Source organism: Pelecanus crispus, chromosome 1 (genome assembly GCF_030463565.1).
Source record: "Pelecanus crispus isolate bPelCri1 chromosome 1, bPelCri1.pri, whole genome shotgun sequence".
In the NCBI taxonomy this organism is placed as follows: Eukaryota; Metazoa; Chordata; class Aves; order Pelecaniformes; family Pelecanidae; genus Pelecanus; species Pelecanus crispus.
In genome coordinates this window covers 130,967,383-130,988,764 of record NC_134643.1, presented here as the reverse complement: position 1 = coordinate 130,988,764, position 21,382 = coordinate 130,967,383, and the positions used below count along the sequence as shown (strand labels likewise).

Here is a 21,382-nt window from a genome sequence, read left to right as displayed (position 1 = left end):
CTCACCCCTACTATATGGCTGGAACCAAAGCACTGTTACGCCGGTGCTGCCATCTCCAGATCCTTACAGCTTCAGCACCAACACAAATTTTCATCACGATGCCGAAATACATTTCCTGCCATACGGGTGGCTCTGGCTCCCCAGCCCCACTTCCCCAAGCAACTGGGCCGGCCAAGCAATGCCTGTGGGCATCTCCACAAGAAAGGGGGGCTGCCGGGGGCGGGGTGTGTGTGTGTGTGTGTGTCTTTCATTTCGTCTTTCAAGCCCGGGCTCCTTCCCCGCGCCCCGAGACATTCCAGCAAATTCCACCCCGCGGGCAGATCCCGGTGCCCCGCGCTCACCCCCGGCCGGCGGGGGGCGGGCTCGCCCGGCTGCGCTGACAGGAGCCGGCAGCGCCCGCGGCGGGGTCGCCCCCGCCCGCCGCCCGCAGAGACCCCGCGCCCCGCGGCGGCGCCCCCTGGCGGCGGGGCGGGCGGGGGCGGGGCGGTGGGGCCGGGCCGGGCCGGGGCGAGCGGCGCGGCGGGGCGAGCCCGGGGCTGAGCTCACCTCCCTCCGCCCCCCCCCCGCCGCCCGCCTCCCTCCCTCCTCCTCCTCCTCCCTCCCTCCCTCCTCCTCCTCCCGCGCCCAGCCTGCAGCCGGGATCTCAGTATTATGGCATCGAGGAGAATGGAGACCAAACCCGTGATAACGTGTCTGAAAACCCTCCTCATCATCTACTCCTTCGTCTTCTGGGTGAGCGCGGCGCGGCGCGGGCATCGAGCGAGCGGCGGGCAGGGCCCGGCACCCCCGCGGCGGCCGCGGCCCCCACCTGCCCGGGGCGGGCGGCGGGGCCGGTGGCGGCCGCCGGCGGGGGCTGCGCCGGGCTGTCGGCGGTGTGCCGTGCGGGGACGGGGCTCTGCTGATGCCGGGGCATGCGTGTGCCTGCACATGGGTGCCTATGCACACACGCGTACGCATGTCTATGCGCACACACATAGAGATAAATTTAATTTTTTTTTTTTTTTTTTTTCGCTGCTTCTTGCGGCGAGCAAATACCCCCGAGCCCCCGGCGGGGGAAAGTTGCGGGGGTCTCCCCCCGCCTGCCGCGGTGGCCGCCGCCTCCCTGGCCGGCTGGAGCGGGTTGGGGTGGGGGGGGGGGGGGACGACACCCCGCCGCCCGTCCCCCCGCTGCCTGCCGCATCCCGGTCCCGCCGCGGGGCCCGAACCATCCCCCCCCCCCCCCCACCCCCCCCGGTGCTGGGCCCGGCTCTCACCTGGGCGCAGCGGGTGCCGACCCCCGCCGCCGCCCGGTGCGGCCGCCCCGCTGCGTTTCGTAACCCGGCGGAGGCTCCCGTAAACCATTTTTATGACCCAGATACATTAATTGAGTCGCAGTGATTGAGTGACGGGCAGCCGGGGTTTTTCAGGCGACCCCGGGGGCTGGGGATTTTGGCAGCGTCCTGGCCTGTTACTCAGCAGATCCCTGGCATTCGATGAGCGGCGTACCGTGGCGGCGGTCTGCGGATTAAAGACCTTTTAATGGTACATGGTGACAACATACGATAATGGCCCCGCGGTGTACTGTTAGGGACCGTAATCTGCGCATCACTGATACAATAGACTGAAGCGAATTTGTCACTTGCTAGCAAGGGAAGCCGATCGTGTGTTATCGTTTTAATAGCTTTATGCTGTGAAGAGCGTCTCTGGAAGGGAAGAACTCACGTTTTCGTCATTCTGCTTAAAAATGCGTTCTAGGCAAAGAATTGCTTATTCATGGCAATAATGTTTTACATCTTTATAGCAAACGTACAACTTTGCCTGTTTCAACTTCATAGCCTTTTTTAAGTTAAAAAAAAAAGCATAACCAAGTCATTTTGGTAATCCATACTTACGGCAGTACCTCTGCGTTATTGGCTCCCCCACCCCCCAGCATTTAATGTACACGACCCCCCCTTCTTTTTTAACAATTTTGGTGGTAACCGCAGCTGGTGTGTCTGATGACTGAAACGGATAGGCAGCCGGAATCATCTGTTGGCTTTTTGTTGGCAAGTAGATCCTTCACGCTAGTCTCAAGGAGGTAGATTGCTAAGTTTATAACACTTGCCACAATTTAAAGAGTCGTCCTTTCCAGTGCTCTGTTCTCAGTGGATGTACAAAAACCCCCTCTTCTTCCTGTGATTAACGAGCAACTGCAGGAGCTCACGGTATCTTTTCAAATTACGTCTTTTTAAAGGTGACCGCTGTATCTGCTGTAGGCTGAATAAACAGAGGACTTAAATCGGCATGCCCGTCGAGCTAGCACATTTCATGAACGCTAATCTCATTAAAAAAGAGAGAATTGTACATTGAGCCAAGCAGCTGGCTGAGGGCATTTGCGCTGTAGGCTGTCGTGCTTCCAGGCCAGGTTGACAGCTGGGACCTCACAGGGTAAATAACACAGCTGAGCTCCGGTTTGGGCCACAGCAATGCGTCTGTGCCGGTGGGATGCTGTAGTGCAAATTCTTTTCCTCTGAACTGTCTGTCAGGCTCCTGTGTACCCCAGTCTTCTCCAAGGGCATGGCCCACTAACGTGGCTCCTCCAGTTACTTAACAGCTGACGGCCGTCAGGGCGTTTGTCTGTTTGTCCTCTTCCTCAAGCCTGGAAAAGGAGGAAGAAAATAAACGGTTGGAGACAGAATCCTGCAATCGTGAGCAAAAGAGAATGAATTTCTTTGCCATCATGCTTGCATTGCATCTGGTTTCCTGAGGCACCAACCTAGGGAAACCTAGGCAGATCTCAATGGGAGAAGACCACAAAGGGCTCGGTAAAGGTCCAGAGTAGTTGACAGCAGAGCTGAAGTCTTCGTCAGTTGTTTTTCCTTTTAGCACAGAAGAACAAAAACTAATTCACATTTTTGGCCCCTTTCTGGGCTTTGAATCAACCCATTCAGTATAAATTGGAGCAAGGCTGCACCTATTGCCATGGGTAGAGCAGAAACATGGTGTGCTCTGGCCGTATCCTCATTTTCTTTTTACAGGCAAGTTTGAGAGCTGAGGGATGCGCGGAGTTGTTTCAACCCCCCTCCATTATTTTCTGGGGTGCTCTTTGTACTCTCACAAGCTGCTGACTCCAGAGTCAACGTAACTCAAATTTGGTCCCTGTGAATTCTCAGAGCTGAAAATATGGGAAGGATTCAATAGGAGGAACTATTTTAAAAATTTATTTCTTGGACTTGTCTAAATATCAGAAGGAAAACATGCCAGTGCCACAGATGTCTGGTTTGTAGAATTTTATTCTGATGGCTTACCCACGGTTTTTTGAGAGGTTGTAAGCTAATTTCTGAAAGAGAAAGCCCTGCGTTGCTTAGCTGCAGCTTGTACGGTTTTTTCTAGCTGTGGGGATGGAGTTGCAGGGTAGCACACGGAGGAGAGTGGTCCTGTGACGGGCAGGTATCTGGTGGAAAGCCTTCGGATCTCTGGCCAGGTGCTGATGGATTGTGATGTGAAACGATGGGGAGAGAAGATGCTTCTTTTAGTCCAGTGAGCTGTTCTGAAATATCTGGAAGGACTTCTCTGTGTTTACATTGTTTATAAAAGAAGAAAATCTTTGTACGCAGAATGTTCCTATCATGAGTAACTATTTGTCAGGGTTAAATATGAATTGCAGTTGTACCAGTGGATGAGATGTATGTAGATGGAGGCTTTTATTATAAGCATTAAGTGAGACTCCACTGACTACATGGGAGCTGCAGGATGGGAGCTGCAGGGCGGTAATGAAGGGACATGGTTCATTCAAATTTCTTACTGCGTAGCTTGTTCCTTTCCAAATAGGTTTTATTTAACAGTGTTTGTTATTTTGATAGCTTCCTCTCCTCCCCCTCACCATACTTCCCAACTTCTTTCCGTAAATGTATCAACATGGTAAAAAAATTCCATAAGCAGAGATAACAAGCTTTTTATGTGCTCATATGTATTGTTATTCATAGTACACATTAAATGCCTAGGGTTACCGCTTTTGGTCCTTAAGGGACGTAGTAATAAAAATTCAACAGCCATTTTTTTCCTAATCAGAATTCTGTACTGCATGCATCTGGTTTGGAACTAGTAGATTAAAAAAAGCCAGTAAAAGCAGTACTTGGCTGTTAGCTATTTTTATTTTTTTCCTTTTGGGTATCATAAATTACTTGCATAGAAATCCGAGATACAACCTGTCTTGTTTTTAAGGGAAGATGAATTTTGGATTAGAATTCAAAGTGAATTTTTTATAGGGGAGTGAAACCTTTAAGAATCCCTCAGTACCTTATATTTATCTAGTTCTTAAGTGATCTGATATCTTAAAATGTATGTATACTTAATATTTCATTGTAGGCTTTGAAATATATTTTGTTATCAAATTAACAGTCTGCCTCAGTGTGTTTTGGGAGGGGGCTTTAAGGGTGCATGAACTGGTCCTTAAAGTTATCAGGCTGCAGAAAATGGGTTTCATCTTCCATGCAAAGCTTCTTGTTGCCCCAAACAGGCACCACAGCAAAGTGATCAGCTTCCGATTTTAGGCCCTTTGAGACACTCAAATGAGTGCCCAGTGTGTGCTGTCCTGCTGGTAGGAGGGTTTCTTGCTGTTAATTCATGTAATAAAAGCGTATAAGCAGAGTTTCCATTCAGGTATTTTTCCAAGGTGGGTCACTGATCTGAAGAGCGTCTTCCAACCAAGGTCAATGTTTTGGATACTAAATTAGGTTCTTAGAACTTGGCTTGTCTTTTGCTATGTGATAAAATCAGAACTAAGATACCTATTTGCAATAGTAGTAGTTTAGTTTTCCAAGTTTTTTTCGCTTGGAAAATGGACCTGTGCATCCTGATACAACCCCTTGGAGGTTGGCAGGTGGCAGGAGAGCTGTGGACCGGAGTGTGGCGGGACAGGTAAGTGTCGCTTGGCTGCGAGGCCAGCTTGAAATTGCATGTTTCCATATCATTCATCTTCTTTTAGCCAGCTCCTCTGGTGGCTGCGGGAATATGGTGTCACCGGTGTGGAAGGCTCAGGTGGTCAGAAGATGGCTCCGTGAAGGACTTGGGGCTCAGGCCCCCTCTGGCACAGGTGGGGGCGTGGGGAGACCCGTGTCTGCTTCGGAGAAGCGGCCCCCCCCCATCTCCCTCTCTCCTCTCCGGCTTCCCCAAAAAGGAGGTTGGTGGCAGGGGGCTGGGAGTGGCTGCGGCGTCGGGGCAGGCGGCTCCTGGTCCTCCCGCCACAGTGGTACACTGGAGGTGGCATTCACCCACCATTTCGGGAGCTCACAAAGCCGTTTTCTGGGAAATGCCCGAGACAAAGAGCAAGCGCCATGGCCTGCTCTGTAACACAGATTTATGGCTGAACTGCTGACCCATCATCAAGTGCAGCCGTTCGAGCCATGCATTATAATATGTGATTAAATTTGCATGTCCCTATGAGTTACTAGTGGCATTAGTCATCTTTGCTGTGAACATCTAGCTGGGTTGCTGAAATTACTGGGTTTTGTTCCAGAACTTCTTTCCAGTGCTTCTGCATTGGTTTCTGCATCTGTCTGGTCTTTTTAATATCTCTTACTTACCATGCTTATTTTTTTTTCTTTTAAATTTTGTTAATATCTGTTAGAAGACAGTTTTAAAGGAAATATTTTGAGAAATGTTTTAGCTTTCCCACGTGGCTTAGATTGCTCTATCTTTTGGTGGTTCCATTGCCTGCAAAATCATCATTGCTATCTTTTTGCAAAGAAATGTTATTGTTCGTACTCAACTTACCTGAAATCTAGAAAAATTACACTCTCAAACATGCACAATATCTTTGTCACGATGGATTTGAAGTGCTCCATTGCTTAGGCACAAACCTCATGCAGTTGCCTACTTAAGTCAACTGTTTCCCATTCTGTTCTCATAATGACATACATGAAAGATTAAAGATAATGGTGTTTTCTTGTGAGCGTAGCCCAAGGTGAATTCTGTTGGCCAAATAAATAACTGAATTAAAAAAAAAAAAAAAAAGAAGCAGCTAGATGGTGTTTAAAAACATAGCTCCAGAGTCAGCTTTCTAAATTCCCTGTTGGGGTAGCTACCCAGCTTGGCTTACTTTTGCTGGTTTTTTGGTGGGCTTTTTTTGTTTTTATCACAGTTGTGGTATTAAACCCCCTTAAACGACAGTCCTAATGGAGGAGAGCCATGCCAGCCTGACAGCTGCGGTAAGTGTGAGTAAACAGAGAAGATAAAGCCGTGACATCCACTTGCGCTCCGTCGCGAGTGCTGGGCTGTTTCTCGCAGGTGTGCTGGGAGGAGGTGCGGGGGCAGTCCCCACCTGTCCCCCGGGGTCACCCGTGGGTGGGACGGCGCGGGGGGAAAGCTGCTGTGTGGCGTTGGTTGTGCCTTCAGGCACCGCGAGGATCTCGCGCTGTTCTCCTTGGCAGGGAATTGGTCTTACGAGTGTAGTCGGCTTGCATACTTTGGAGCAGAGGAATTGGCAAATCGGTGTAGTTTTTGTATTGCTGATGCCCATTCATGTTCTGAAAATTGTGTGTATGGTACAAATTAGCACTGCACACCTTGTTTAAGGGAGTAATTGACTTTGCTGTTGGTTAAATGCTCCTTCTTTTCTTGCTGTTTGTGTAACTTTACGTCTTGACGAGGTACCTACTACACCTTGACCTTGGAGTTTGTATCTGGACAGTGCTCTAGTTTGGGGATGGTAACTTTTTCACATTAACAGGTCAGTTTGGACTGGTGAAGAGGGATAGTGGGTGGCTTGAAATGCTTCAGTTATATTTGGGAAGACATAGGATGCATTCATAAACAAGCAGTGGCAGAAGTCCTTGCTCTTTCACAGATGATAGGGTAGGGGTGTGGTAGAGTATTGCTGTACGCGTAGTAAACACTTTGGCTGTTTAGCGTTCACTCCTGCTCTAAGCAACCTGTTATGTGCCCTAAACAGTGTAAATACAAACTCTAGGGAAGGGTGCTGGGGAGGCCTTGCTAGCGGTTTTCCACCAAGAAGGCAGTGGAGTCCTTTTTCTTGGATGCTGGTTCACACCAGCCTTGCTCATCAAGGAAATGTAGGCAATTATCGTAGGTAAACCAAGGGAATTTAAAATGGATCCAAGAATCTGATTTTATATCTGATTATGTGACTATCTATTGGTTCCCTGTGCTGTCAGGGAGGTAAATTAGGTTACCTGGTATCATTAGTTGTCTCCATCTCTGGATTTTTATCATCGTTTCGTGGGTTGTTGCAGCTGTCCTACAAATTTATGTGCCAATGAGTTAACAGATGAATATCTAGAAAGGCTCTTTGTGCATGTGAGCTTGCAGAAACATCTCCTTCAATCTTTCACGTGCTATTTAAGTCCAAATATACCTGTTACAGAGATACTGGCTTTGCTGTAGTACTGAGTCTGTTCTGCATCCACCAAATTTGCGGGTGAAAATCCTGTTGACCTCAGTGTCTTGCAAACCTAGGTGACTGAATCTTTAGAGTAAAATACAAGACTCCAGAGGTGACTGTCGGGAGCAGATGACAGTTACTGTAAGGCTGTTTTTATTTGCATAATGTTATTTCTTTAGGCTTAGCACTATTAATTAGCATTTAATCATCTCAGAGAACAGATCCTTCACATCAGTAGAGCAGGCCTCTTTCCATCTTAGCTCTCTCTCACCGTGGTGGGCAGATAGCTTATATGTTCTGTCTTTGTAACAGTTCTGGGTTATGAGAGGGAAGCGTTTAAATTTCTCTTGTACTAAAGGGACTCTGAAGCATGGCACGCTTGTGTCTTACTGGATTATGTTATTTCATAGCTGAGCTGGTTCTCTGAGCGCTGGGAGTAGGCCACAGGCTTTTTAGGAGCTGTAATAAAAGAATGGAAGCGATGCTGTTAATATGAATTTTGCTGTAATTTCCAGGTAGTATTTTGCAAGATGTTTTCCAGATGTTCTTTTTTTACCTATATGGTTCTGGGGACAGTGCGAAAATCCTTAAAAGAAGCAAGCAGCCCCCCTTCCCTCTCCGTTTCTCGCTTTCTCCATATCCCCAAATTGCTGTCCTGAGTTCAGGTGGTGGCTGGTCACTTTGTGGTGCCTGCGGTGACCCCCTCCTGGAGGCCAGGCTGGATGCACCACAAGACAGGACTCTGCAGAGCAACCCAGGCTGGGCAGAAGGCTGAAATTGTGTCTTGTCATCATTTCTTTCTGGGAATTATTTGCTGTGAGCTTTGAGAAAAGGTTGGGATTGTTTTGGGCTGCATGTGGATTTGGACGGATCAGGTTGAAATGTTCTTTCTTTTTTTTTTTATATTCAAGCAGGTTTTTTTAAGAGTTTATTTGCTAGGAGAATGTGATGGTGTGAATAATGAGGTGATGGACTTAATCTGCAAAAGTCTGTGGGTCTTGGGAGCAGACCTAAGGAGAAGGTTGGCATGCTTATATGGTGCAGCAGAGAAGGAGGAGAGGAGAGGGTGAAACCCTGTAAACATGATGGGAAGAGGAGCACTTACCTTTCCCTAAAACGGGGAAGTGAAGGAAGCCCCTGCTGTATGACCTTTATAACCTCTCAGTGCCTCGATGCTTTTGAATAGAAATGAGCAGCTCAGACCTGCTGATGCCACGGGATGGAAGTTATCAGTGAAGCTAACAAGTTCTCAGGATCTTGTTCCTGACCAAATTACAGGTACCGCTTCAGAGAATATAGTACATGGGAACAGAAAATTGCGGTGTACTCCTCCAGCAAAGTATGTTTGCAACTCACCCCTAGCACAGTAGATATTATGCTTATTGCAAGGTCCCAAGTACATTCCCCGCAACTGAAGTTTCAGCTAGACCATGCTGAGTTAATCCTTTGGTAAGTTTAAAAACGTTTATCATTTGGACAGAATTTCCAATCGGGTGGTCTCCATCTGGCAACAACTTTGAAGTGTTTAGAAAATTCCTTTCAGAATTTTTGGCAATTGAACATGAAAAAGTGCTCATCTTTGTATGTTTATAAAAATAAATGGAAGCTATATCAAAACCTGAAATTTTTGGTGGAGGTAGTCTTCTCAGGGATGAAAACTGTCGGTGATTTGTGAAATCCTAAAAAATAATGAAATTTTCAAAGAAACAAGAATTTCGTGAATACGCCAGGTAATATCGATACTCGGTTTTTGTAGCTGGACTTGAAACATAGGCCAGTTTATGGCATCATGGGTTGTGTCATGGCATGTGTTGAATCAGTCTAGTTAGGGAGAACAAAGCTTGCCTTTTTGAAGATCTATAAAGTGCATAGGCTTCAAAGTCATATCTGGGGCTTGAGGCCCAGCCAGAGTTGAAAATCAGTAGCAGAGATGGGGAACCTGGGGTTTGCAGGCCCATGCAGTCTGCAAGGATGTGCGCCTGGATTGGGATTTTTGTCCATGCCAGAAGATAACGCAAAGGTGCATGACAATGTGCAGCTTGCCTGGGGCTGTCCAAATGCTCTACTCTGACCTCACCAAAGAAAATGTGAAGGATGTTGTATGTACTTTATGGCAATACATGCGGATCAATTCCAAAAGGTGTTTGAGATGGAGGATTGCTGCAGATTCCCTATGGTGAAGGGAAAAGGGGAAGATCCCATGATTTCTGTTGTGTTCCCTAATAGTCTCTTGGCCAAGGCATTTTCATTACAACTTGCTGTTGCTACCACTGCATCAAAAGACAATCGAAACACAAATCCTGAAGTCTGTCAGGAAAGTTGTGCCTTTTATTTTTGCAAGAATAGGTTAAGATGTAAGAGAGGACATTTGCCAGGCAGGTAGTAACAGAAGAAAAAATGGAAACTCAATCCTCCTGTATGCGGTTTGCTTCAATAGTACTTAACATCTTAAGTGGCTCTAATTAGGCTTGGAATGGTAACATAATTAAGTGCGTGTCACTTCTGTTTCCCTTTGAAAACCAAGAGGAAACAGAAATACAGATAGGTTACCCTCAGTACCTCAACGCTCTCCCTGATGGCTGCATTTCATCACTGGGATAATTTTTACTGGTGCAACTGCCCTGTGCTGGATGTAGGACTTATTGCTCTGCAGCGTGCACTGATTACAGACAAAGCGTGATTCAATTTACCTGTAAAATAATGTCTTATAGGAAACCAGCAGCTGATATTATTGCATGCTTTGAGATGTTTTTTTTACCTTTCTCTCCCTTTGCAGGTCATTGATACTATGTTTAGCTTTCAGCAGAGCTTCTCTTTTTGTATGGCTGTGTGGTTGAGTCAGTTGAAGCAGAGCCAGTTTGCAGTTGCTAGCTAACGTTGAGATCAGCTTGCGTGTTATCTGGGACCGAGTTTCTCTTTCCAGTATACTTCAGGAAAACCTGCTGAGTTAAATTATGCAAGTCAAATGACCTAGAGGCTTAAATTGATCTCTCCTGTCGCAGAACAACTTACAGGCCAGCTATGCATCACCTGCAGACTTCAGGGTTTTTTTCACATGTGAGTGCAGTTTAAAAACTGCTGAAGAAAGAACCAGGACCCCAAGATGCTGGGGAGCTTGCTGTCAGGAGTATTTCAGTGTTATTTCCTGGAACATACAAGCCAAGCCTCAGTGCATTCCTTGCTGCCTGTTCTCATAAAACAGGGGATGATGCCAAGGGACTGGATCAGGATTTACTAACGGAAGGTCACACCTTTCAAAAAGAAAAAAAAAAAATGTAGTTCATGAGGATGGCATTACGATTTTATTTTTGTTAGGGCAGGTAAGACCGGGGCCACGTACAGCCTTTCTGGGAGGCAGCAAGGCCTTGCTGTATTTACCAAGTATGTGCAGGATCTTTGTGCAGCTTTCAGAGTGTTTGTGCAAACCTCTTGCTGGCAGGATGGTGCAACTGTTGTCTTTGCCCGTGGCCTTGTAGGCAAACACCTTCTTATGGAAAAATACTTCTTTTTAAATCTTTCCCCTTTGGTCTCCCTGCTTCAAAGTGATGCTTTTGCTGAGCATCGTCCCAGCATGGACAGGGCAGCTCGGTGCCCTCCATCCCCTTGCACGGCACTGAGCTCGCCCACCCTCAGCCGTGTTTACTGGCACGCTCACCAGGGAGACAAGCAAGACAGGACCATTGGTCCTTGCCCCATCCGAGGTGGTCCCTGCCGCAGCTGGGGGTCAGCCAGCACCCACCCGGCCGGGGCAAGAGCACCGCTGGGGTCTGCCCTGGGGCAGGCAGGCGTGTGGTGGGCTGTCCCGCTGTGTTTGCCGGCCTGTGAAATTACAAACTGCAGGAGGTGTGCTGGGCCAACCAGTGTGGCAGTAAACCCAGTATTTCATCCAGCAATTGCATTATTTTCAACTGAAAGCAGCAACAAAAATAAAACCTCCCACTTCCAGGAGTTTTGTGTTTTGTAAGCAACAGCTAGTTGCTTTCTGATGTGAAAGATGGTTGTACTTAAAATAGGTACATCTGTGGGAGAGAGCATTTTCAGCTACTGAAATTGTTCAAAATGATACGGAAAAGTTGCCTCAGTTTCTGTGAGCTGGCATGATATGCGTGTAATACTTAATGCAGAGAAACGGGTGCTCTTTAACACAAAACAAACCTGGTCCCTGTCGTACGGAAACCTGAGCATGCTGCACCATAGCTATTTTTTGACAGAAGTATCAGATTTAAAGTGTTGCCTCCCCCCTCGCTCACTGACCTCGGATTGCCAGGGGACCAGACAGGATTAATCCCTGTACCCTGAAGAATATCCAGTATTAAAGCAAGGAGCTGGGCTGTTTCCTAGAGCAGTGCAATCCCCAAATGATCAAGAATATAACTGAGCCACAACCACTTAGTTGATTTATTCTTTTAATTTCATGAAGTGCTTGGCTTTGCAGTTTCATGCCAGGTATTAGACCAAAATGACTTCCTGTTTTTTCCAGCACTATTGAATATGTAAAATATGTAAGATGGCAGAGCTCTAAATCTTAAGATATCGAGAAGAATTTCATGCTAAGTCTTTGCTCTTAGGCAATCAATCAAGCTATTAATGATATAAAAATAAGAGCCGCCTCATCAGTGAGAAACACACAGTTAACCAGTTTTTCTTCTAGTACCATTCACCAGCTGATCAGTTGTGCACCCAAGCCCGAGTCTGTGTGGCAGAAACATTTGCCTTCTGAAAGCGTATTTGCTCTATATCATATGTTAGTGCAATACTGGTAAGCGAAAGGATATGATATAAAAAGACATTTTAAGAAGAATTAGATCAGCTGAGGTTGATACATACATGTGGGTGGACTGAGCTTTGTCCATATGAAATGTATAAAATATCTTGCAAAGTCATCCTGCTCTGCTTAAAATCAGTGGGAACCATATATGACCAGACTGTCTTACGCAGTCAGCTGATTGGTTTTGAAACTCACCCGTGCTTAATATTCAGGTTTGGTGAAACAGAAGGTTATTCTGGCTTGGATCCCACAGAATTCCCACAGAGTTGGGATTGGGAGGGTTTATCACTCATTCTTGTGATGGATATCTCAGCAAGATAAACCTTTTCTCCCTTCCTCTGTCAAGACAGAAGACTTGTTAAGTTCTGCCTTCTGTCCCTAGACTTGCTTTGGTTGCCCTTTGATTTTGCAGCACAACGTTATTTCACAAGAAGATGTGCACTCCTCCAGCATGGTGGTTCCACTGAAGCTTAGATGGACCCCAAAAGATGTGGAATTGCATTTAAAATTTTGCAGCTTCTATAAAAACAAAGCCTAAACTAAAGAATGCGAGAGCAAAGGACTTGATCTACAGATGTGTTGATGAGAGAGTGTACTGTGAGATCGCATGTGAGTCAGCTGGTGGATGAATAAATGCTGAGTATTATGGCCGGCATCAGAGGGCATGGCAGAGTGCACGTTGTTTGGATTAAATTCAGAAAAAAATGGAATCTGGCTGCTCCCTGTATGTTGATAAGGTGAGGCTTTTTACAACATTGACAGTTGTGTATTATGTTTTCTCTGTTCTTCAAATACTGTTGCTCTTAAGAAGCATTGTGTAATTACTTATGGGAAAACTAAATCTGCGGATTTATTTACCAGTGGTAGTCCTTAAAAAATAACAGTTGGCACCCCCATTTTATAGACAGAGACACTGATGCAAGTCAAGCAACACGCCTAAGGAACAGTTTGGTGAAATTTGGCACAGCTGTGAATCGTTTATTTTAAGTCCCTGACTGTAATAATTATTACATTGTAGCGCTCACTTTGACATCTTATTTCAGTTGCAGGAATAGCAAGCTGAAATAAAAATTGCATTTTACCTCCTGTTAGCATAGCTTGTAGAGTATGGGAATATTTCTGAGAAGTCTAATGAATACTGCTTGTGGCAAGACATTATTGGATGGAGCAGCTGGCTGTATCTGAACTATGAAATTGGTAGACCATGATGCTTCTTTATTCTGAAGTTGCACTTCAGAATATACAGAATGCACTGGAGAAAGTATTTCAGGTTGCCCAATATCTTGGGAATGATCCTGACAACCTTCCTGACTTCATAGATCAGGCAAACCCTTTTGTGGGGGGAAAAGAAAATCCCCTCACGCAGGGCATAGGGGGATGGTTTTCCTTCAAGGAAATAGGTGCACATTTCTGTAGCTAGATATCCACCCCTATTCTGAAAGATCATTTGGCTGGGGAGCAAGCACGTTGACACGCTTAGTCCAAAGGAAGGAAACTCGGTGTGCCTGCTTAATAATGTCCTCATCCTCTTCGTGCTAAGTGTCAGTGATCTGTTATCTCCATGGTATGCCCCAAGTGTGGCAAGCTTGACCAAGCTGAAGTGTTGACCTCCAGAACAAGCTAGTTTGCTTACTTTTACCCTGCTGTGGACATGAAGATATGGAGAAGGATTTTGCTAATACAGAGCTCAGGTTAAAGACCAGTACGCAGAATTCTGTGCTTTGTGGATTCTGCCAGACTTTCTGAGTGAGATTGTCACGTGCTCTTACGAATTGGACTGAGTTCTTAGCTAAAGAAGGTTTTCTCTCTAATTTACTTATGCAGTGGATGCTATGACAGCTGCAAAGACTTAGTAGCAGTTTTCTTTGCTAAATTTTAATCGGACAGCTACAAAGTACAGTCCATGTGGGGCTGGCAGCTCTCGAGAGTCTGCTTTAGCGCAGGAAAAGTGCACTAGCACCTACTGGGGCTGAGGCTGAGTTGTGCTGGGAAGGACGGGCTTCCCAAGCTGCAGTTTAAGGCTAGAACAGGTTGTGAGGGTAAGTGTTTTCAGGTAACTTATTGCTCAGAGGAAGCATTTAGTTTGGGGACTGTCTTCAAGAAGAAGGGAGTTGTTCATGCTGAGAGCCTATTCTGTAGCCCGTACCGTAGGTCTGTGCTTTCTCCCACATCCCAGTGAGGCCCTTCTGGAAGAAGTTAATGCTGGCTGCCCTTGGTTTTGTGTCAGAGTTAAATTAAGGTTTTTCAACTAGCCATAGATTAAGGTGTATTCTGTTGTTTGGTGGGTGTAGGTGGGGACAGCTCATGGAAAGAAGTGACCATTCATCTTAGTATGCATCTTGAAGCTGAGTGGGTTTGGGTGAATGGCAGGCTGGTTTTCTTCTGCTGGTCCCTGTGCAGTTCTATCCTAACATCTCTTGTAATGGCTGTTGCTCAGCTGGTCATGCCGAGAGCAGAGCAGAATAGTTTAGAGCAGTCACTGTTTTGTTCTTATCCTCTTGTATGGTCTGGTGAACAAGAGGGGAAAGGGCTCAGCAGGGACTTGGCGAAAGGTCATTAATTTCTCTGGACCTTGCTACCTAAAAAAGAAAATTTCCAGTTAAGCTACAGCATGATTGCTGTTTCCCACTCCTCCTTCTGAATAAGTGTTATCACATAGAGACAGAGACTGGCCTGTGGCTTAGTTCGTGCTTTGGTATCTTTTACCACCTTATTTGGTGCAGTTTAAATTACACTTTTCAAATGGTAAATTATGAGTTGCTTAGGAAAGACTTCTTAATGCCATTTTTGCTGGTAGTTTGTTTCATCCTTTTCATGTAAGTAGTACCAATCTAGTATCTAGTGGGGCTGCCTGCTAAGCAGTAACAGATGGCCCATGCTAGCTAGGACAGGAAGGATCATAGGGGTAGGAGCTGGTGTTATCTACATATCTGTTTTGGATTGCATCATGAATGTTTCCCAGGAGGGAGCACAGCTGGCACTGGAACTGTGGAAATCTGATTTTTGGTATTCTTTATTCCAAGTCTTGGCATACTGGAAAATTAACGTATGTGGTTCATGTTGGGCTATATCAATAATAATGAAATTATATCCCTTCTTGGATAAAATTGCTGTGCTTGCTAGTTTTGTCCTTTTTTTTGCTTATCCTGTAATCAAAAATACTGTGTGAGAAAGTATACAGAAGAGAGCAGCCAGTTCCATTATGTAATCTTGCTTCCACGTATGCTCTACCACAGGATGGCCTTAAAATGTAGTAACTAATGCAGAACTGAAGGAGGAAAACCAGAATTAGTCGTAGGCGTTTCAGACCAGTTTCTCCCTGCTAGTTTGCTCCTGCACTAAAATGCTTAGGTACCATGATGGGCAAAAGGCCAAAGAGGAGAGCGGGGGGGATGTGTCAGAAAGTGGCTGCCTTGCAGAGCTCCTGTTCTGGGGCCATCTCTTCCTAACGCTGGGTTGGCAGCATCCTCCACGTTCCGGCTTGGCTTTCATCTGTAGCAGGAGGCACATCTCTAAGGGGGCAGGCAAAGAGCATGGATGAAGCAAGCTGTGATCTTAAACACAGTCTGTGGAGGTAAATTGTTGATTCTGCTAAGGTGGCTAAGGCTTAGCCACAACCGCTGAAATTACAGCTTGCTTTGTGTACTGTACTATGTCGGATGTTTGTCACGGCGCCAGCAGGCAAAGGCCAAGAGATCCTAGACATGGCCATGTGATTGTGATTTGGTAGATCAGGTCTTTCAGAGGGCTCTTACAGTATATATTGGTATTTGTCTCCTCTTGACACTGAGAAACCACCTATCTGGGATGCAGGAAACTGTCCTTTTATACATGAATAAAAATGGGAGAAACTTCTTACTGAAAAATTCCATCAGACGTGAAAATCTTCGCTTTGTGGGGTTTTTTTTGTTGTTGTTGTTGTCCTAGGATCTTCCCATGCAAATCCAGTTTAGAACATAACATTTCATTCAGTTCTACCCCTGCCACAATTCTGAACTTAAATCATTTTCCCTCCCCCTGGATGGACAGAGGCTAAGAAGTCCTTGCTTCATGTAAGGTTAACTAGAGCTTATGTGAACCATGGGATGATGTAATGTTCTGACTTCTTTTCTCAACAGTAGGATAATAACCCATAGTAGATAAAACACATTACAAGTGCCCAGAGAATGATGTGGAAGATGACCTAAGGTGATCCTGTCAGGCTGAGACCTTATCCTTGGGCAGCTGAGCAAGGGGAAGACACTTCTCCTCAGCCTGGCCTGGAAGCATTTGTCCTACAACCTGGCTTATGGAAGTTGCACTTTCCAGGTGCTGCATCACTGCGATGACAGTAGTTCCTGCTGTCTTGATGTCTGTCTTTTGAGCATAAGCAGAAACGGTTGGCAATGTGTTATGAAAAGATCCATGAGGACTGCCCCTGAATTGCCCTGGGAGAGAAGAGCAAGGCAAGTAAGGCAGTGAAAACTCCTCCTCTCCCCCTGCCCCACGTACACACACTTGCTTGAGTCTAGAGTAAAGCCAAATTCTGCATGGGCCCACTTAGAAGCTTTTCTGGTCATTCAAGAAATAGAGAGATACAAGTGGTACATCTGGAGCCTCTTGCCAAATTAACGCGAGACTTCTTATTTTGGAAACTGCCTTCCCTCCATTTAAAGCATCTTTTGCCTCATTTGGTATTAAAGTAATCTCAAAGGCAATTAAAGCCTTCTCTAGTGGTTTAAGCCCAGCCCGCAACTAAGCACCACACAGCCACTTGCTCACCCTCCCCCCCTGGTGGGATGGGGGAGAGAATAGGAAAAGTAGAAGTGAGAAAACTCATGGGTTGAGATAAGAACAGTTTAATAATTGAAATAAACCAAAATTAAATAAATAAATAAATAATAATGTAATAATTCATAATAATACATTGTAGTGACAAGGAAAACAACAAGAAGAGAAATAAAACCCAGGAAAAACAAGTGATGCAACCACTCACCACCCACCGACCGATGCCCAGCCAGTCCCCGAGCAGCAATTGCAGCCCCCCAGCCAACTCCCCCCAGTTTCTATACTGCCCATGACGTCACATGGTGTGGAATAGCCCTTTGGGCAGTTTGGGTCAGCTGTCCTGGCTGTGCCCCCTCCCATTTTCTTGTGCACCTGGCAGAGTGTGGGAAGCTGAAAAGTCCTTGACTAGTGTCAGTGCTACCTAGCAACAACTAAACCATCAGTGTGTTATCATCAACATTATTCTCATACTAAATCCAAAACATAGCATTATACCAGCTACTGGGAAGAAAATCAGCTCTATCCCCGCTGAAACCAGAATACCTTCTTTGTGCCGTTCTGTGTTTGTGAACTCATTTTCTTCCACAGAAGGCCATTTTCCTTGAAGCGGTTGCTTCACCTTATAGAAACTACTAGCTTTCAGGACTCTAGTGACCATATTGCCTTCTACTGAGTTTCCAAGGATGGGCTGAGATATTTCAGAAATTTCTCTTCCAAGTGGTCACAGGACTCCACCACAAAGATCTCTCGTTGTGTTGGCTTTCTTCCCAAACCTGCCTGCTTGTGCTAGCAAGACTCCTGCATGTGTTCAGCCCTATAAAGTCAGAGAGGCTCTGTTCATGGTGGCCAAAAAGCCCTTCTTTGATATGATGTGAGTGGGCAATGCTGTCACAAAAGCAACCACGTTTAGCAGTCTTTTCCATATCCTTTCACTTTCACCTCACTGGCCTGAAGCTGGAAGGTCATTTCAAGGCTTGTTCTGTCTGAAGAAAAGTAGCCTCTGTCGTCTGCCTTAGGAGCGTTTCCATCTTGGGCATATGCAAGACAACTGCACGGTCTTTGTGCAATACATCTGCAAAGCCCTGTTTCTGGGTACAGCCTTCTGAAAGTAATTCTGTGCTAGGCTCTTCGTTTGACAGAAAGCAGCTTAAATATGAGGAAGGTCCAAACTTGAAAGGAATCAAGATGGCAAAGCCCAGTTCTTTGTAAAGGCCGTGGAGCTCTGTCTCAGCTAGACCTGTCTTCCCAGGACAGTGTAGGATCGCTCAGAGGTACCTGGGTCATGGAAGTAATATGGTCGTGATTAAAGGTGGGCTTTTCTCTGCTTCTCAGGAGAGCTGCAGACCAGGGATGCACAGATTTGACTTTATTGGTTTTGGTTGTACAGCTGCTCCACAGTGCTGCGTTGTGCACTGTAGATGTGCCCTAGATGTCCCTAATCTAAACTCTCCACAATGTTTGAACTTCTGGTTTCTGTGAAGGCACCTCATAGACAATTTGGAGTGCTTTTGTGGTGTGGTGAAGTGATACTCAGCTGTTTGGGCAGATGGGTTATTCATATATATATATATATCTCAATATACTTTTTTTTTTTCTCCCCAGGAGCAAATTATTCTGTAGTTTATCTAATAAATCAGAGGATTTTAACAATTTTTGTGGGTTGGGTTTTTTTTTTTTTTTGGCCATTTGTTCAGAATCCCTCAACTTGTGTCTGACAGAGTATAGATTAATTGCTGCAGACTTCTTACTGGAAGTTTATTCTTCCCTATGAATCGACCAGGTTAAGAATTCAGATGAGTTTGCCTCTCCTATGGGAGCTAGAACTCCTGCAGGATATTTTCAGAGCAGTGAACTTAAATGGTCACCCCAGTCCTGTGCCCTGCTTTTTCACCAGTGGTCTCGTTTGCAGAGACAGGACTAGAAATACATTGTTGGTCTTTCAGGGGAAGAAAAGATGAGTTTATACCCATTTGCTCCAGGAGCCACAGAGTACATGGCGTGCAAAACAGTCAAATGCACTTGCCTTTGATGGAGCTGAGTCTTTTCTGACTGTCCTATTCTCCGTTAGCTCTGTGATGGAGTGCCGTGGCATACCTTCTGGAGAATGGCAAAGGAGGGAGCACCTGCTTTTGTACCTAAGCTGCTGAAGGGATCAAAGTATTTAATGCTAACTCTCCCTTGCGCTTCCCTCCTTAAGCTCTCCTCTTGAGAAATAGCTCATTAATTTGTTAGCGGCCCAGTGAGGAAGGAGGGGGCAGAAAGCCACTAACAAATGAATTTGGTCCAGGTCAGGTCTCCCCGCAGCTGTCAGGAGCCTGCTCTTTCCCTCCTTGTTCCAGTGGGGAGATCAGGAGCGAGGAAGGTGCTTCCCCGTTGTGCTGTATACTAGTTTGGCTGCTGCTCATATGCTGGCTGCTATATATAAAATCTCTTCTTGATGGACATGAGAAGTTACCTAAGAAATGATGGTAAGGGCTGTATAGCTTACACAGATTCCGAATTTAACGACTACCTTCCTCCCAAAACTTGACACCAGAGTTTAAATGTAGTACCTTTCTTTCGTTGTCAAAGATCTGTGTGTATATCACAAGTTGACAGGCAAAAATATCTTTATAATAATACTTTGACCTCGTAAGTCAGCCTTACAGATAGATAGAAATTGGCAGGTTCCTTTTGTGTGGGCTTGGCAAGCACTGCTAGAGGAAAAGACAGTTCATTACCTGCTTAGGAAGGAGAACATTGGTGTCATAACACTATCCATTGCTGGCCTTTTCTCTAGCTCACTGGTGAGGTCTGTTACGATGAACCATGAACTTTTTACCTGACTTTGAACCTGGCAAGAAAACCACAGGATGACTGTAAAGGTTTGCACTTGGTTCCTGTTGTAGGAAGACATTGTGGATTTTTACATTACTAATGCATATTTCAAATTGAGCAGAGGAAATGAGGGTGCTTGTAAAGATTCTACTATGCTTTGTATGCCAGCAAACAATATGTGAAAGATGATTCATCTAGAAAAATGGGAAGAATTTAGGTAACTTGATCTCTGATGACATAGAAAGATATTTGAAAGAAGAAAAACTCTAGCATCATTTATTTTGAAACTCTCTTTATGAAGTCCCATAGTTACCCACAAATATCATAGTACTGAAGTTTTATATGTCTTTGCTCCTGACATACCTGCCAGTGTTTCTGCAGCACACCTGGGTTGCACCTTTGAGGCTTCCAGCTTCAGGAATAGAAAGACAAATGGTGAACAGTTTGTACTGAAACACCTAATGATAAAACAGTATTCGTATGTATATCTAACCTAAATAATAATAATAACAACAGCCATAATACTGAATATCCTGGAAGTGATTCTGAAGTTCAAAATTCGCTCTGCTTCCGATGCCTCTAGCTTATGTTCTGGTGGAATAAAGCAGCAAAACATTTATCCCATTCTTAATACTTCTCTTTGGCTAACCAGCAGCTTCCTTTTGTCCCATCAGGTGGTCCCTTCCCAGGCGGCTGCCATGAAGCTTGCCTGGGCTGGGACACAGCCCTGGTGTCAGTGGGCATGAGGGATGGACCTGCAGCTTTTGTCTTTTGATGTAAGGGTAGCCACAGAGGTTCATCAGGTTGCTCCTTCATGGTGGCAGCTTGCCTTGGGTCTTTGTGATGCCTCCTCTGGCAGGTTCTATTTGCCCTGTACCTCCAGATGGATATATTTAAGCAATCTTCCCACATCCCTCAAATGTATCACCTTTATGGCTGCCTGTTCTCTTTAATTTCCTTTCAGACAGGCTCCCATGCTTTGGGATTGTTCTTCTGGAGAAGGGCGGTAGGTTTCTTTGGCTTTTGTGATGGCCACTGCTACCTTTGGTCATCACATTGCTAAGGCAGTGCTATTCCCCCACTGATATGATCCAGTCTCTCTTTCCTAGGTAATAAGTAGCTTGTTTTTAGAGAATCCCCATTACTACCTCCCTTTCACCTCCCCAGGTTCCTGATGCAGCTAGTGTGTTGGCATCCTCATTTAAAACCAAGCACTTCAGTGTCCCCGCCTTAGTCTGCATCATGTGTTTTAGACTTCCACCATGTTGTATACAAATATGTACATTTCTTCTGGTTCCCTATCTTCCCATGTCTTTTTTAAATGGGATGATTTATTCAGACTTCTCTTTGTTTTTTCCCCTCCGCATTTTGCCACCTCCTGTCCTGTCCCTGGCTTGAAACTGCAGAGATTTTATGACCTGGTCCACAGGGAATGCATCATCCTAAACACTGTGTGCTTTTGACTTCCCCGTTGCCTTTCATTTAAAACTCCTAGTGAAATCATCTCTCTTTTTATTATTTTTTTCCCCACCCAGTTTAAAGGTTTAACATCTGATTTTGGTTTGGTTTAGGTGAACCTGCCTTCCCTCTGTGGGCTCCCTCTATCTGAAACTCTACCCAGCTTGTCAGGAGTCCAAATGCTGCTGGGGCTTTTAGGCTGTGGCACAGTC

The 21,382-nt window shown here is 45.6% G+C and overlaps 1 protein-coding gene across 1 annotated transcript in view; it reads left to right on the top strand.

Moving 5' to 3' along the window:
* The first annotated feature begins 651 nt into the window (after positions 1–651).
* Positions 652–21,382, top strand: part of TSPAN7 (tetraspanin 7) — a 101,071-nt gene continuing 80,340 nt past the window's right edge. The window contains exon 1 of the mRNA XM_075723366.1: positions 652–732. Within this exon, the coding sequence (XP_075579481.1) occupies positions 652–732 (81 nt within the window). The remainder of the gene's footprint in view (positions 733–21,382) is intronic.